At 46.5% G+C, this 17,345-nt stretch overlaps 1 protein-coding gene across 2 annotated transcripts in view; it reads left to right on the top strand.

Annotated features, from left to right (window-relative positions):
• Positions 1 to 17,345, top strand: part of MRPS5 (mitochondrial ribosomal protein S5) — a 123,319-nt gene that overhangs the window by 87,030 nt on the left and 18,944 nt on the right. For both annotated transcript variants that reach the window (XM_029594337.1, XM_029594338.1), the window contains 2 exons: positions 1,312 to 1,369; positions 9,535 to 9,597. In XM_029594337.1, the coding sequence (XP_029450197.1) occupies positions 1,312 to 1,369; positions 9,535 to 9,597 (121 nt within the window). The remainder of the gene's footprint in view (positions 1 to 1,311; positions 1,370 to 9,534; positions 9,598 to 17,345) is intronic.

Genomic DNA, 17,345 nt, shown 5'->3' with positions numbered 1-17,345 from the left:
CCTTAATAGCCCATCTCTGATCTGCTTCAATTCATGATATACATGCAAAGCAGCTATTTGGTAAAAGTATGCATGAAGGACCAAACACTCCTATCTTGAAGACTTTGCAAAGATAGTACTTTGGGCCAATCAGTTCTAAAATATGTTATAAAATTGGGTGTAGATATTAAAATCTGGCCCTTAGAGTACAGTGCTGGTAGTCTTAGTGGGACCCAGAGTATCTCCTGGGCTCCTGGCCTGAGCATGCCATCTTTAAAAATGGTGCTGATTGGCCTTTGTCCCATCACGTGATAAGTCAAAATCCAGTTGGTACCATTTTGGAAAATGGTGGTTTAGGCACGGAGCCTAGAGACCGTTCTAGCCTTCCTAGGCTACCAGGAATGTTCTCTAAGATATGTGGGGGGGGGGGGGGGGTTGAGGATAGGTGCAGGGGGCCCACTAGACTACCAGGGATGACTTCTAAGGAAGGGGGGTTGGAGGAAGGGGAAGGGGGCTAAGATAGCGCCTATGGAGGAGTTGGATCCAGAGGGGGTATTTATTTGAAAGGGCAGGATTTGGGTGGAGGGAGGGGCATCGCTGCACAGCTTTCAAAAAACATTTTTCTTTTTTTCTTTTTTTTTAATATTTGGGCCACCTCTACAGTTGGCGGGAGGTGGACAGGGGTATTTTACAGGATTGGAGAGAGGAGTGTTTTGGATTGCTGGATGCCCTTTAAGATCTTGATGACTCTGTGTGAAGGGGATTGCCATTGTACATTTTTCCCTTTTCCTTGCAATATTTTTCTGTGAGATAAAATATTATGGGGAGCTGCCATTATATTTTTTCATTGGAGAGGAAAATACCACGGGGAAACCCACCCAGCAGTATTTGTCTCTTCTCACAATAAAATATTGCGGCATATTAAATGACCCCCTTAGGTTTCTCATTTTCATTTGTTTAGTAATTCCCAAACTTCACCTCAGGTTCTAGTGGGACAAGTTTATTTGAGACATAGAGCATGATTTTCTCTGAATGATCTGGAATTTCTAATAAGCAGTGCGATCTGCATTCAATAACAGCAACTTGCTGCCTATTACCTTAGTGTGATGCAGAATGGAAATGTTGATGTCACTGCAGATGTTTCCCAACCCTAATACTTTTGTAAACTGGTGGTGGTAAAGTATCCATACTGCAATGTGATTGTTAAGAGAAATCACTGTTGGTGCAATTAATCATATTAAGATATTTTTAATTAAGGATTTGAAAGCATTTTAAAACTTAAAATAATTATAAAAAAAAGTTTGAGACATTTTTTTTTTCCTTTCATTGAAGGCAAAGAACCAGGCAATTCACTATTTGCATTTCATAGAGAGATACGAAAACCACACAAGTAAGTATTTGGAAATTCTTTAAAAACCTTTTCTGAAATTGTTGAAAATGTAGATGGATGTTTTAGCACCTTTAAGGTGAAGGCCTGTAACATAGATGACACATCTTTAAGCTTAGTGGTTCTTAGACTGGAAGTTGTGATCCTAAATGAAGTCAAGAAACATGGCCACTTCCCCCACATGGACCTCCACATCTCCTGCCTCTGTATTTAACAATCAACCGGAGTGGGAGAAGGTTTTCATGGATGATGATTCAGATCAACTGAACCAAATCATGGTGAACATGGAAGATGTGGTAGGCCTGATTGACAAACTGAAGAGTAGTAAATCACCTGGACCGGATGGTTTACAGCCCAGGGTTCTGCAAGAACTAAAAAATGAAATTTCTGACCTATTAGTAAACGTTTGTAACCTATTATTAAAATCATCCGATGTACCTGAAGATTGGAAGATAGCCAATGTAACCCCGATATTTAAAAAGGAATTTAGTGGTGATCCATGAAACTATAGACCGATGAGTCTGACTGCAGTGCCGGGAAAAATTGTGGAAACTGTTAATAAAGAATAAAATCACAAAACATTTAAATAGACATGGTTTGATGGGACACAGCCAGCATGGATTTACCCAAGGCAAGTCTTGCCTCACAAATATCCTACATTATTTTGAAGGGATGAATAAACATGTGGACAAAGGTGAACCAGTAGAAGTGGTGTATTTGAATTTTCAGAAGGCATTCAACAAAGTCCTGCATGAGAGGCTTCTAAGAAAACTAAAAAGTCATGTGATAGGAGGTGATATTCTTTTGTGGATTACAAGTTGGTCAGTTTTCACAGTGGAAAAAGGTAAACGGTGGATGTGCCTCAGTAATCTGTACTTGGACCGGTGCTTTTTAATATATTTATAAATGATCTGGAAAGGGGTACGAGTGAGGTGATCAAATTTGTGGATGACACAAAATTGTGCAAAGTAGTTAAATCTCAAGCGAATTGGGATGAATTGCAGGAGGATCTTGCGAGACTGGAAGATTGGGCTTCCAAATGGCAGATGAAATTTAACATGGACAAGTGCAAAGTGATAAATATTGGGAAAAATAACCCTTGCTGCAGTTACACAATATTAGGTTCTATCTTAGGAGTTACCACCAGATCTAGGCATCATAGTGGATAATACATTGAAAGGGTCAGCCCAGTGTGCTGTGGTGATCAAAAAAGCAAACAGAATGTTAGGAATTATTAGGAAGGGAATGAAAAATTAAACAGAATATGTGATAATGCCTCTGTATCGCTCCTTCATTAGATCGCACCTTGAATACTGTGTGCAGTTCTGGTCACCGCATCTCAAAAAGGATACAGCTGCACTGGAAAAAGTGCAGAGAAGGGCAACCAAAATAAGGGGAATGGAACGGCTCCCCTCTGAGGAAAGGCTAAAGAAGTTAGGGCTGTTCAGTTTGAAGAAGAGACGTCTGAGGGGGGATATGATAGAAGTCTACAAAGTAATGAAAGGACTTAACAAATCAATGTGCCGGTCTTATGCCCATGAGTATGGACTGTTTGTTGCCGCCACCACTGCTTCTCTGCCTTTGGTGAATTTGGGGAGAAGAAGGTAGCAGGAGTAGAGGACTGTAATAGGAGAGTTGAAGTTCTATTACTTTGGTCATGTGAGTTTTCAAGTGTTAAAATGGGGTCATACTGGATAACAATTTTGGGAAGCACTGGTTTAAATCTTTACCTGCAGACTAGTCCCAGTATAAATACAACAAAGGGCATAAATTTACATCATAAAGTGGGTAAGAAACAGAATCTTGATGGCATGCAAGGGACCATAAGACCCATCTAGTCTGTCCAATTACCGTATTTTTCGCTCCATAAGACGCACCTAGGATTCAGAGGGGGAAAATTAAAAAAAAAAAAAATTGTGTGCTAAACCGACTCTGTCCCCGGGCGTCTGTGCATCTTATGGAGCAAATTAGGGGAGTGCATAACATTTTTTTTTTTTGGTCCACATTTTGTTTTCGGGTCTGGGGAGGGCCATTTCGGTCCAATCACCAGATCAGAAAACTTTTCTCTTTCTCTGGGAGCCCCCCCCCCCCAAGATCTGCCAAAAGTCCCTGGTGGTCCAGCAGGGGTCCGGGAGCGATCTCCTGCACTTAGGCCGTCGGCTGCCAGTAATCAAAATGGCTCCGACGGCCCTTTGCCCTTACTATGTCACAGGGGCTACTTTTGGGGGAAAAAAGTGCGTCTTATAGAGCCAAAAATACGGTAACCTCCTAATGCCATAGAATTGATATCTGATTTTCCCTTCTTGTGAGTGTATTTAGTGAATCACACATCTTTATTTTTCCAGTGTCTGAAATTTAAATGGAGATACTTATCTCATGAAATGACAGGTGTGTTATAATGAAGATTAGGGAAGTATCATAAAGGTATTCTTCTTTATTAAGATATGTCTGTGGTAATACATGTCAGCCTTTGAATTGCCTAACTTCTCTGTCATGCAGCTCATATCTTCTGAGCTTTTCGGTCCCGCACCCGGGCTTTCAGCACTGCTTTGACTGACATCGATGTAAGCTAAAATTCAACATAAGCTTGCATTTCCCAGTGCTGCTGCTGTCAGAGAAGGGCAGGAGTTCCCTTGCTCCTTGCACAGATAAATAAGGTATTAGCTGTGATAGGGAAGGTCATGGGTGGGGGGGGAAGATGCCATGAATCCACTGTGGGAGGGGGTAAGGTGGGGAGGCAATTTAATTATTGGGACCGGGCACTTTTTCAAGATTTAAAAAGATGGGGGTAAGATACTACAGCGTGGCAAGTCTTTAGCGGCAGATGTGGTAGGGGTTTAAACCAAAAATGAAAGTCCCTAATTACCATATTTTTTGCTCAATAAGATGCACTTTTTTCTCCCAAAAGTGGGGGGAAAATGTCTGTTCGTCTTATGGGAGCGAATGTAGTGTCTCTCCCTCTCGTGCGCCGTCCCCCTCCTCCTCCTCCTCCCAACTCAGCCTAATCAGCATGGTGGCGCAGGTCAAATGCAAGAAACATTTTATCATAAATCGCTGAACTCTACCATGAACTAAAAAAGTAAAGGTTTGTATCATGTGTGCTCTATCCCTGGCAGTATATTACCCTCATGATTTTCTAATATATCTAAACAAATGAGAAGGAAATGGTCTGTACTAACTCTAAACTTTGATGCCATGTATCGTCTTCTGCTGGCAGAGCTTGAGCTCCTTGCCGGTCTGCTGTTCCCGGGGTGCATCTTACTGCGAAGGTCGGCGTGGCTTAGGTCAAATGCCAGCTGTTTGAACTGGAGGGGCCTCCATAGTTTTATTTTTTTTGTTTGTTTGTTTTTTCAGGTTTTGTATTTTACAGTTAACCTGGTGGGAGAGGGAGTTTGTGTTCCTGTTTCTGAGATGACACTAAAATCAGTTGTTTAACAAGTTGTATGAGGAAATATTCTGGTTCTGCTGTGTTCCCATTGTGGGGGGGGGGGGTGTTCTATGAATGCAGAGTATATGCTTACATTTAGCCCCATGGCAGTCATGTGCTCAGTGTGACATGCATGTGAGCACTATCTATCAGGTGTGTCCTGACCTAGGGCACCTAATGTCCTTGCACCAGCCCTGTGTTAGCAATGGTGGATAAATGGATGTGATAGGTGAAAAAAATGAGATAGTGGGGAGAAGTTGGTGTTGGGTTGCCTGTGGGAATATGTATGCTCATCTGCCCAAAGCAGACTGGATGCACCAGTTTGGGCTTTATCTGTCATCATCTGTATCTTACTATGAAACTGATTACTGGCTCAAGGGGTAAGCAACAGTAATGGGGCAAATTAGATTAAATGAGTTATTAGAAAGTTTGTGTGACCAGGTAAATGACAGGTATTTGTGATTCTTCTTCAGAACAAGCAATGTTTTCTTAAGAGTGGGGGTTGCAGTTAAGTAAATGTAATTTTCCTGACTGTTCTAATCAGTGGCATAGCCACGGATGAGCCTGGGTCAGCACAAAAGCAGAGATTACTGCGGTGACATGGTAATAATGATCCTGTCTCGCGGCAGCATGCTGATGACTTTCCTTACCCCCCACATGCAACCGCGCAGCAGTGCAGTGAAGACTGGCCTGTTGAGGGTTCCATCCCTCACGAGCTGAAGAAAATGGTGGCCTAGTGAAGACTGGCCCTCAAGGGTAGCACTTCTCGCGGGCTGAAGACCAGTAAACAAAAGAAGAGCCCTTTAAATTTGGGCTGCGCTCACAAAGGAGTGCGACCTAACGGGCCTGCCCCTTAGTGCGTCCCTTCGTGCGCCCTTGCAGAATCTCTTCTTCCGAAGCCTTCAGACTGCCTTGCCACTCAGACGGTTGACCCCCGCCCTCGAGCCCTCTCTGCAGCCATTCCCGAACCTCTGAGTCTGCTCTACCAGCATCTGCCCACATCAATAATTACAGCTCTCCACCAACAAGTAATATACAGCATTCACCATTGTCTTAAGAGATCTACCTACTGTACCCTCTGTGTTTCATGCTATATTGTTTTAATAGCTTACTGGTCTCTTAGTTTAGTTAGCTTTGTTATTTGCTTACTTAGTCGTAGACTTCTTGCATATTTTTGCTTATTATAGCTCTGTTATCTGTTTAGTTGTTGTCTCGCATCCCCTACAGACTTCCTGAACCTTTCTCCCCTGCCCCCCTTTCCGCTCCATCTTAACGGAAATGTTGCCTGACTATACCTATTTTGCACCACCCTTCCCTGCATAAAGCTCTCCCAGCACATCCACATCCCTCCATCTATCGCAAATCCTTAGTGCCCATTATGATCTCACCCCTCTCACAATTTCTAGGCCTAGCTACGCTAGCCATCTCTTTATTCAATGCGCAATCCATCCTAAAAAAAAGCCCCCATCCTCTATGACCTGCTCACGGACTCCAATCCTGATATCTGTGCTATCACTGAGTCCTGGTTAAAGGATTCAGATCATGTCTTTATTAACCAGCTCCCTCTACAGACCTACGACATCTTCTCTATCCCAAGACCTAAAAAAAGAGGTGAAGGGCTACTCAGCACTGGCCTGTTTCAGGCCCGAAGTGGACGATATCAGACTATCAACTCATCCTGATGTGTCTTGCTTCCAGAAAGGAGTTAAACAACTCCGACCACCACTAAAGTGGCCAGTGCCTCTATGGAACCTCAACCTAGTACTAGACTTCCTAGCAGGGGAGTCCTTCAGACCAATAAGCAACCTGTCTCTACGTCTCTTGACCTTAAAGACAGCATTCTTGATCTCAATATGCTCAGCTTGGCGCATCTCCGAACTTCAAACATTATCCTGTCGGGAACCATTCCTCAGGTTCACCCCAGGCACCTTACAGCCGCGTACGGTACCATCCTTCCTTCCAAAAGTGGTTTCCCAGTTCCATATGAACCAGACCATATCCTTACCATCACCAGATGAGCACAGGGATTCTGAAGACTCACGCCTCCTTTGCCACCTGAATGTCAGCAGATTCCTAGTCCAATACCTGAAGAAATCGGAATCTTTGCGCAAAACTGATCACCTGTTCGTTCTTTATAGCAGAAAGAAACAAGGGGAAGCGGCATCGCAGGCAACCATAGCCCACTGGATCAAAGAAGTAATTAATGCAGCCTACATAAAGGCAGGAAAACCATTACCTCTACAGGTCAAGGCGCATTCTACAAGGGCCCAGGCTGTCTCCTGAGCTGAAACCAGGCTGCTTTATTGTTTGTGTACTGGCGGTCTCCAGTTTCAAAGGTTTTATTTATACATATATATATAATCAGTTGAACCTGTTCAAGGTTAATAAAGTGTAATCAAGTATTAAGCAACATATATCCACAATAGCTTCTCGAAGACAATACTGTATAGCTAAGCACGCTACATGGGTATATGTCGGCTGACGTCAGCTTTGAAATCTGACTCAGTCTCCCATCTGCTATTAGAGCACAGTACCATTGGTCCTGAGTCCATCTGTCTACACTAAGGAAAACAAAATTATCAGGTAAGTAATTCTCCATTACTCTTCCCATAGGATTGGGGATACTCCATGAAACTAACTAGTAACAGATTTAAAACAAATTCTACAAAGTATTTTTTAATCAATGCAGAATTATTGAATTTTTTTGCCAGAGAATGTTGTTTAGTAACTGAGCTGAGTTTAAAAAAGGTTTGAATAGTTATTAGAGGATATTAACCATTATTTAGCTGGGCTACCACCTGTTTCAAGGAGTGAGTAACATTGACTAGACTTTTCTATTTTGATGACTGGTTCCTCCAGGTGATTCAGGCTGGTCATTGTTGAAGAAAGGATGCTGGACCATTGGTCTGACCCACCTTGGCACTTTATAATTCCCTGTGTTAAAATTACCTGAATGCCTAGTTTTAGCCATGGGGAAAAAGGAACAGGGGCAGGGTAAGAGTATGAGAAGTAAAGAATGTGCAGGGATTACAATTTTAAATCTCTGTGCTAGGGGTGTCGTTAGTGCTGGGCACACAGGGTCCATGTCCTGAGTCTCCGCGTCTTCAGCTGTTGGCCAAAGAAGGTGCCCTGTGTGGCCTGTGGCCACTGGTATAACCTGTAGCCAGCGGCTAAATAAGAGGTCTGCAGGACTGGCAGCTAAGGAGGCCCTGCAAGGCTGCCAGCATTTCTTGCAGTCAGCAGCCGAGGAGTAGACCTTGTAGGGTGCTGGCTTTTCTTGCAGCCTAAAGACGAGGTCCTGCAGAGCTACCAATGTTTCTGGTGGCTGAGGAAGAGTGAGGAGCCTCTGTCTAATTGTAAGACACTCTTTGTGAGTGCCTATGTATGTGTGAGAATGAGTACCTGTGTGTGTATGAGAGAATGTGCTTAAGTATAAGAAAGTCTGTGTTTGAAAGTGAGAGTGTGTGTGAGGTTAGTTTGTGTGCCTCCCTCCTATCTATAAAAATCTCAGGGTGACTTGAAATCTAAAGTTCCCAGGTATGGAGAGCAGGGGATTTTTTTAAAAAAATCCTTATTAGATTTAATTGGATGTGAAGTATCTGCTGTGTTTGGTAATTTTTTAAATATTTTTGTATAGGTTTTTAATTAGATGTTCTCTTTATGAACTAATTTGACATTCTTTTCATTGGCATGGTGGTGGTTTTACATTTTATGATTATATTTAATGTTTAATGAGAAATGGTGATTGTGTTTTTCTCATTGTGGCATGGCATACAGAGTCTGGCTTGTTGTGGTTTCCAGTTCAGTTTTTGTCTGCATGTTTCTATTTCTGCTTTATGGTCTCTTTATTCTATATTTAGTGAGGGTCTGTCTGTACTGTGACTTAGGTGTGAGGTAGTTTGCTAGCAATTTTCTGGTAAAGATCTGTAGCAGCCTTGTTCTGTTTCCTAATAGCTGGTATATTGGTATTTTAGGGTCTGTACAATATTTGCAGTGTTGCCTTTGCATGGGTAGGGTTGTTACTGTATTATGGAATGGCAGATTTGTTCTAGGTTCTCAGTATATATATATTTTTTTTAACAGGACTTTGAATTATTACACTGTTTTTGTAGAACTTGAGATGCTGGGTTTATATTGGGATTCTGTCCTTTTCCCATATAGACTTCACTCCCAAAAGAAGTTTGTGTTTGAAGTATTGATTGATGCTCTTGAATAATTTTAGTGGTAATTTTACTAGATTGTTGAAACTGGCCAGATATTTCTTTGTTACATAGGCTTCTAGAGATGCCACTGACATACATGCCCAGCACTTTGCAGCAGTGGTGTAAAATGTTTGTAGTAGTGCCTCCTGCTTTATGAGAAGTGTACTGTCTCCATATGGATGAAGAAGTGAGTGTGGAGAGAGCCAAGGGACCCCTGCTGGGATTAAACTAACTAGTGGTTTCCCTGTCAAAAGTCATATAGGATGAATGCCTAATGACAGGTCAATGGGAATGTGGAACGGAGATCATTTGAAATTGTGATGTCAATTTTAACAGGATTCTTTGGGGAAGGGGGAAACTGTTTATCGTGATTTAATTATTAAAATCTTGAGGAGAGGAAGGGAGAAAGATTATGGATCTGTGCCCTGGATCTTTTAGGTACCTAGCAATGCCCCCTGCTCGCAGCACATTTTGCACTTGGTAGTCTCTTATTTGTATATATTGCATTACACTAAGCAAATATATTTGTTTTTTCCCAGTTTATCATGACATTTCATCTACTTTTAAAAGAACTTCCATCAGGATGAAGAAGCAAAACAGAGGTAATTAGAAAAATTCATTTATCATGGATGAATTAAGCATCAACAAAATATTTATTTTCAGTGCTACAAAATCAGATTTTAAATTAAACTTAATCGTAAATCATCTGAAACATTTTATACATACTATATTTTGCAGCTTGCAGATTTGTGGAAATTATGACCATTTGATTATATTTGTGAACAGCGATGGACGCAATAAATAGGAGTGAATTATTGGTTAGATATCTTAACATTGTGCGGTTAAAATATAGAAACTGATCATGATTGTTTCTGCATGCAAAAATTTAGTAGACAATAATGCATGTCACAATGTTCAAAGAATGTGGTGCAAACTCTGTATGCACTGAGGCATAAAGCCAAAAGCTGAGTACAGTACCTTCACCTACAAAGTGTACTGAAGTCCTTTATTACATGCCCAGAGTCCGTTATTGCACTTAACAGCAAAATCTGTGGAGAAATATATTTTATGTCCAAATTAACTATTTTGTTTTCAACTAGTTCCCTTTAATATGCCACATACAGCTGTAGGCAGCAACACTACTTTATAACGTTCCATTTTAATTTCAGTGAAGCCGCAACTAATTGTTATCCAGCACTGTCTAAGCAGCCCTACAATTAATCAAAACCTAATGATTTCTATTAAAGGTTTGGGTTTTTGTAATCTGTATACCAAAAGAGATTTGTGATTTGCACTTACGGTCTGATGAAGACTTGCATTCATGACCAAGTGAACATTCCATAGTGAAACTGCACTGGTTCTCTTGGGTGTATATATGTTCAAGTAGATTAAACATTGGCTTTGAAAGCTTAGTACTTAGCATTAGTATTACCCAGTTACTGGCATTTTATCTTGGGCAGCAAGTTAATACAGCGATCAAAGTGTTCTCTTCTGTAAGATTTAAAAAAAAATGTTGGGGGAAACCAAGAAAAAAGGTGTCCTTTTCTGCATAATTATGGCTTCATGCAAAAAACATCAGTTTTGCAAAAAAAGACCTGGGCCCTATGCATGAAGCCAGCCATTAACATGGTGTCAATGCCTTGTGCCTTACTACTTTCCTTTGCCCATTTTTTTCTGTGACTGCAGTAAGAAATTCTCCCCAATCTGCACTCATAACAACTGAAGGAATTGGTGCAGGAAAAGCACTTAAATGCCAGTGCATCTCTGCTAGCAGCTTCTGCTCCAAATAGCAAGCTTCCCAGTACTCTCACTCAAGATTCCTACCAATTCTCATTCTGTTCCCAGCTCTTTTCTTGTACTTGTAGCAGCCAAACTGAGCATGCCTTCAAAGTGCTGTTGTAACGAGCCTGCGGAACATGACCATCATAAATATGTTAAAGGACTGCATTATTAGTTTTGAATGACTGTCTTAATGAACTTGTCTAATCATCAGTCATTCAAAGGAAATGGCTCATCTCAAGTGTCATTTTTCATAACAATTTTGAAGTGCAGGTGACAATATGTATAATAATGTATTTGACAAAGTAACGCATGAGTTCCTGCAAATTTTGTTTAAATGTAAACCGATGTGATATATAAAACTGAACACCGGTATATAAAAATAAATAAATAAATGCCTGTGACTTTAAAAAAAAATTTTTTTTTAGAGATATGCAGAAAAAACTTCCTACTTCAGATAGATATTTATGAACTAAATATCACTAATCTAGAACAACCACACAAGTCCACAAATAATGGAAGCCATGTGAATAGTGATTGAACTTCAAGGGAAAAGTCCTCAACGCTAAGCCTTAATGTTCCCTGTACGTACCCGGATCAGTCCAGACACCTGGGTTGTGACTCCGCACCAGCAGATGGAGACAGAGCAAAACTCGACGGGCTCCCTACATATAGTAAGGTGCCACCCACAGCCCCTCAGTCTTTCTCTGTCTCCAGCAGATGGGGCAGGTCCACCCACAGTCTCTGGGATCCCTGGGGGTTTTGTTGCTTGAAATAGTCAGTCAGGGATAATTATAAGGTTATTAGTGCAGTTTAAAAAAAAAAGAAAGAAAAGAAGATTGATCAGATTTCAAGGAAAAGCTGAGGAAGCAGGAAGAGAAGTCTCCCGTCGGGGGAGCCTCCCAGGAGGGTTGGAAGGTCCTGAGAGGACCTTCCCCTCCAGGTCGAGGCCGCTGCTGCGGGTCGAGGACCCGGGCAGTACGGGCAGCAGCGTCGGGGGTGACACCGGGGAGCCCGGTTCACTCACCCCCGCTGGAGCAGAAGACTGCAGGACCTCAGCCAGCGGCTAAGTAAAAAAAAAAAAAAAAAATTAAATCTGCAGTGTTCGCGGCTCTGTTTTCTTCACGGCGCCGGCTCTCTCTCTCTTTTCGTCGTCGGGGCGCTTCGCCGGTGGAGGGGGTTACCTGTTTAGGGGTTCCTTTGTTTTTTTCTTGCCTTCGCTGATCGTTGCGCCGACTGCGATGCCGAGGGGGGACGGCCTGCCGCGCTTGCGGCTCCGCACAGGTTTCCCGGGACGGGGTATGTTCTAACTGTGTCTCGGGGGGGGGGGCGAGGGGTCGTCTGAGGTCGCCCGGGGGGGTCGATCGCGGGATGCCCGCTCGCCGCCGCGCGTTGCAACGTTGGAGGCCGTGGTTTTTGACCCGTTCCCGCTTAGCGCGGGAACGGAAGCCATTTTAACTTCAGTGAGGGAGGCCACGAGGAGGGCGATCCAAGATGGCGCCCAGCCTCCCTTGCTGTCGCCGCAGGCCCGGAATTCGGGGGGAGAGGCCCCGAGGTCCCGTGGCTCAGGGAGCCGGAGTGCTGCGGAGGACTCCTCGGGATCGGAGGGGTCTTTTTCGGAAGATTTCACGTTGTTGCTCCAAAAGTTGGCGAAATACAAGAAAGCTAAACAAAGATCTGGGAAGGCTTCAAGGGGCAGGGAGGGGCGCTCCCAGCCCCGGAAGAGATCCGGGAGGCCCGGGGTACACCGCGGGAGAAGAGGCCGTCGCGGGGCGACCCGCAGGAATCGGTCTCTGTTTCCACCGCTTCTTCTGAGGCAGAAGCGGCTTCAGGAGCCCCAGAAGGCCCGGAAGGGCCCGAGGATGAGGGGCCAGCCCAGCCGGGAGCCGGCAAGGGGCCGCAGGCGTCGGAGGGAGATGACCCTAAAGTCCGTCCGCCTGTTTCGTAGGGAAGAGCTCTCTCCCCTTATCCCAGCTATACTAGATGAGCTTGGGGTGGAAGCTCCACCGGTGGAGTCCCGTCAGGGGGCCAAGATGGTTCCGGTGTTATTGGACCTGGCGGGTCCTAACGTAGCTTTTCCTTTTCACTTCTCGGCCTCCGACATCTTGTTCCGGGAATGGGATGCTCCGGAACTGGGGCTGAAGGTAAGTAAGGCCATGGACAAGTTGTATCCCCTCCCAGAGGACGTTCTGGAGCTGCTGCGTCTCCTGCGGGTGGACGCAGCGGTGTCGTCAGTGACGAAGAGGTCCACCATTCCAGTCACGGGCGCGACGGCGCTTAGAGATATCCAGGACAGGAAGCTGGAGGTGCAATTAAAGAAGGTCTTCGAAGTGTCCGCGCTGGGAGTGCGAGCGGCTATATGCAGTAATTTTGCGCTGCGCGCTGGGCTTCGTTGGGCCCAAACGCTCCAAGCGAATGCCGGCCTCTCCGAGGGGGAGGCATCTCAGGCGGATAACTTGGAAGCGGTGATTGCTTACAGCGCAGATGCGATGCACAATTTACTGAGAACCTCGGCCAGGGCAATGGTGTCAGCGGTCTCAGCTCGTCGTCTCCTTTGGCTCCGTAACTGGGCTGCGGATGGGGCGTCCAAGGCCCACCTGGTGTCTTTGCCTTTTAAGGGGAAACTTCTGTTTGGTAAGCAGTTGGACGATCTGATGCAGTTCCTGAGCGAGAACAAGGCGTTCAAGCTACCAGAGGATAGACCCAGACCTCGGTCATCTTTTTCCTCTAGAAACAGGTTCCGGACCAACCGACGACAGAGGCCACAGAGGTCGACGGGGTCGGCCCAGGCTTACCGATCGGGCTCTGCTAGATCTTCCTCCTGGTCTCAGTCCTTTCGAGGGAAGAAGTTCAACAGAACTGGTGGACCCTCGTCTGGCTCAAGGCCCAAGGCGGCCCAATGAAACGAGAAGGGTCCATTCCTCGTTACAGCCTCCAGACCTCGTACCGTACGTCGGAGCGAGGCTCACATTGTTTTACGAGGAGTGGACCAAAATAACTTCAGACCAGTGGGTCCTCACACTGATAAAAGACGGTTGCGCGTTAGATTTTGTTCGGCAACCGTTGGACAAGTTCCTCGTCTCTCCCTGCAAGGCCATCGTCAAGCGCGCCGCTGTCAGGACCACCCTTCGGCGTTTGGAAGACCTGGGCGCCATTACACCTGTTCCGCCGCGTCAGCGGGGCGAGGGAAGGTACTCCATCTATTTCGTGGTCCCAAAGAAGGACGGAGCGTTCCGGCCCATTCTCGACCTAAAAGGCGTCAACCGGTGCCTGCCCGTGCCGCGGTTCAAGATGGAAACGATCCGCTCGGTAGTAGCCGCGGTCCGTCCGGGCGAGTTCCTTGCTTCTCTGGACCTTACGGAGGCGTACCTTCACATCGGGATTCAGCCGGCTTTTCACCGGTACTTGAGGGTTTTGCATTCTGGGAAGACATTATCAGTTCAGGGCTCTTCCCTTCGGGCTCGCAACGGCTCCACGCACCTTCACCAAGGTTATGGTGGTGGTGGCTGCCCAGCTCAGGAGGGAAGGGTTTCTGGTGCACCCTTACCTGGACGATTGGCTCATCCGGGCCAAGTCAGAGGGCGAGTGTCGGCAGGCAATTGCAAGGGTCCTACAGCTCTTACGATCTCTCGGCTGGGTAGTCAACCTTTCCAAGAGTCATCTACAGCCTACGCAGAGGTTAGAGTACCTGGGAGCCCTGTTCGACACCGAGAGGGCCAGGGTGTCTCTGACTCAGGAGAGAGTGGTCAAGCTCCAACGACAGGTGCGACACATCTTGTCCATGCGGTGCCCGCTGGTCTGCGATTATCTGATGGTTTTGGGATCCATGGCGTCGACCCTCGCCTTGGTCCCCTGGGCATTCGCTCATCTGCGGCCGTTACAATCAGCGTTACTTTCCCGCTGGAAGCCTGTTTCCGAAGAGTTTCATCTTCCGTTGCCTCTCACGGCCCATGCCAGGGCCAGCCTGCAGTGGTGGCTCTCTCCCGACCATCTGACGTGCGGGGTGTCTCTGCTCATGCCCACTTGGACGGTGGTGACGACGGACGCCAGTCTTTTTGGTTGGGGAGCGGTCTGTGGAGGCCGCTCGGTACAGGGTCGGTGGTCGAGCCAGCAGTCACAGTGGTCCATCAACCGCCTAGAGACAAGGGCGGTAGCGTTGGCGTTGCAAGCGTTTCTTCCGTGGATTCGGGGCCGGGCGGTCCGTGTTCTGTCGGACAACGCGACCACAGTGCCGTACATCAATCGACAGGGTGGAACAAGGAGTCAGCAGGTAGCGGAGGAGGCGGGAAGGTTGATGGCCTGGGCGGAGCAACACCTCGGCAGTCTAGCGGCGTCTCACATCGCCGGGGTGGACAACGTCCAGGCGGACTTCCTCAGCCGCCATCGGTTGGATCCCGGAGAATGGGAGTTGCCGGAGGTGGCGTATCGTCTCATCTGTGCCAGGTGGGGGGGCAGCCACACCTGGATCTGATGGCCACCGCTCAAAACTCAAAGGCACCGCGGTTCTTCAGCCGTCGGAGGGAGCGCGGCGCAGAAGGAGTCGATGCGCTGGTGCTTCCCTGGCCCACGGACGTGTTGCTGTATGTATTTCCCCGGTGGCCTCTCATAGGCAAGGTTCTACGTCGAATCGAGCTACATTCGGGGGAGGTGATCTTGGTGGCGCCGGAATGGCCGCGGCGTCCGTGGTTTGCGGACCTCGTTCAGCTGGCGGCGGAGGCTCCGCTTCGGTTTCACGGAGACGCGACAATCCTTCGGCAAGGGCCCGTCTGTTTAGAGGATGCGGATCACTTTTGTCTCGCAGCCTGGTGTTTGAAAGGGCACGCTTGAGAACTAAGGGGTACTCTGACGCAGTGATTGCTACTCTTTTGAGAGCTAGGAAGCAGTCCACGTCCCTAACCTACATGCGGGTCTGGACGGTGTTCGAGGAGTGGTGTCGTACTCACAAGGTAGATCCTGTACGCCCGGCTGTGCCGTCGGTTCTCGCTTTCCTTCAAGAAGGTCTCTCAAAAGGGCTGTCTTGGAGTACCCTAAAGGTCCACATAGCCGCGCTTGGCTGTCTTCGAGGAAAGGTCCGGGGTTTGTCATTGGCTTGCCATCTAGATGTGGTCTGTTTTCTTCGGGGGGCCAAACATTTACGTCCCCCGATCCGGAATCCTTGTCCGTCATGGAATTTAAATTGCGTGTTGACCGCCCTCTGTGGAGCCCCGTTTGAGCCTCTCAAGAGGGCGACTCTGAAGGATCTTACCTTGAAGACGGTGTTTCTGGTCGCGATTACGTCCGCTCGTCGAGTCTCGGAGCTACAGGCGCTGTCTTGTAGGGAGCCATTTTTGCGGTTTTCGGAGGCCAGAGTTTCTCTACGGACCGTTCCGTCTTTTTTACCCAAGATAGTTTCCGCTTTTCACCTGAATCAGTCTGTGGACCTCCCGGGGTTTTCAACCATGGATCGGACGTCTAAGGGGTCGCAAGAGCTACGGAAACTTGATGTTCGCAGAATGCTCATTCGTTATCTGGAAGTTACAAATCCTTTCCGGGTCACAGACCACCTGTTTGTTCTCTGTTCCGGTTCTCGCAGGGGGTCTGCGGCTTCCCGGGCCACAATTGCGCGTTGGCTCAAGGAGGCAATTTGTTTGGCGTATCTTCTGCAGGGCAAGGTGGCGCCTAACGGGCTTCGAGCTCACTCGACTCGGGCGCAAGCCACATCCTGGGCGGAGTTTTCTCAGGTGTCCACGCAGGAGATCTGTAGGGCAGCGACCTGGAAGACCGTTGCACACTTTTACTAGGCATTACAGACTTGATGTCCAGGCGGCCGAGTCTCAAGGTTTTGGGGCGAGTGTTCTCCGAGCGGGACTCTCTGCTTCCCACCCTCGGTAATTAGCTCTGGTACATCCCAGGTGTCTGGACTGATCCGGGTACGTACAGGGAAATGAAAATTAGTTCTTACTTGATAATTTTCGTTCCTGTAGTACCACGGATCAGTCCAGGCTCCCGCCCGTCTGTTCTATTTGTTCTGAAGAGAGGGAGAGTCCGCTCGTTTTTGATGGTCGTTGCGAATACTGCATTTGTTTTTCGTAGTTGACATATGGCCGCTTGCCTCTGGTTCTGGATGTTTTTTCTGTTTTCCAGCCAGGGGTGTGTTCTGAATTGGCTTATGTTAATGGAGTTCATAGTTAGTTAGTCGGGCATTTTTTGCTTTGACATTCCGTTCGACTGAGGGGCTGTGGGTGGCACCTTACTATATGTAGGGAGCCCGTCGAGTTTTGCTCTGTCTCCATCTGCTGGTGCGGAGTCACAACCCAGGTGTCTGGACTGATCCGTGGTACTACAGGAACGAAAATTATCAGGTAAGAACTAATTTTCATTTTGTAAAGACAAACATTGTTCTCCGATGCTGCAGCATTTCAGGAGTCATATACTCTGCTTCAGGTAGAAGGTTGTGATCCGGAAGTTTCCTCAGAAGTGAATATTTAATTGTACTGCGTTTTCGTTTGTACATGTTTATATATTTGTATATAACCCATTCCTTCCTGACCCTCCTTTTTTCTGACCCTTCCTTTCCCTCCCCATCTCATTT

The sequence above is a fragment of the Rhinatrema bivittatum genome, chromosome 3 (genome assembly GCF_901001135.1).
Source record: "Rhinatrema bivittatum chromosome 3, aRhiBiv1.1, whole genome shotgun sequence".
Lineage (NCBI taxonomy): Eukaryota > Metazoa > Chordata > Amphibia > Gymnophiona > Rhinatrematidae > Rhinatrema > Rhinatrema bivittatum.
Note: the sequence above shows the minus strand (reverse complement) of the source record. Positions and strands in the feature narration are given on the sequence as shown.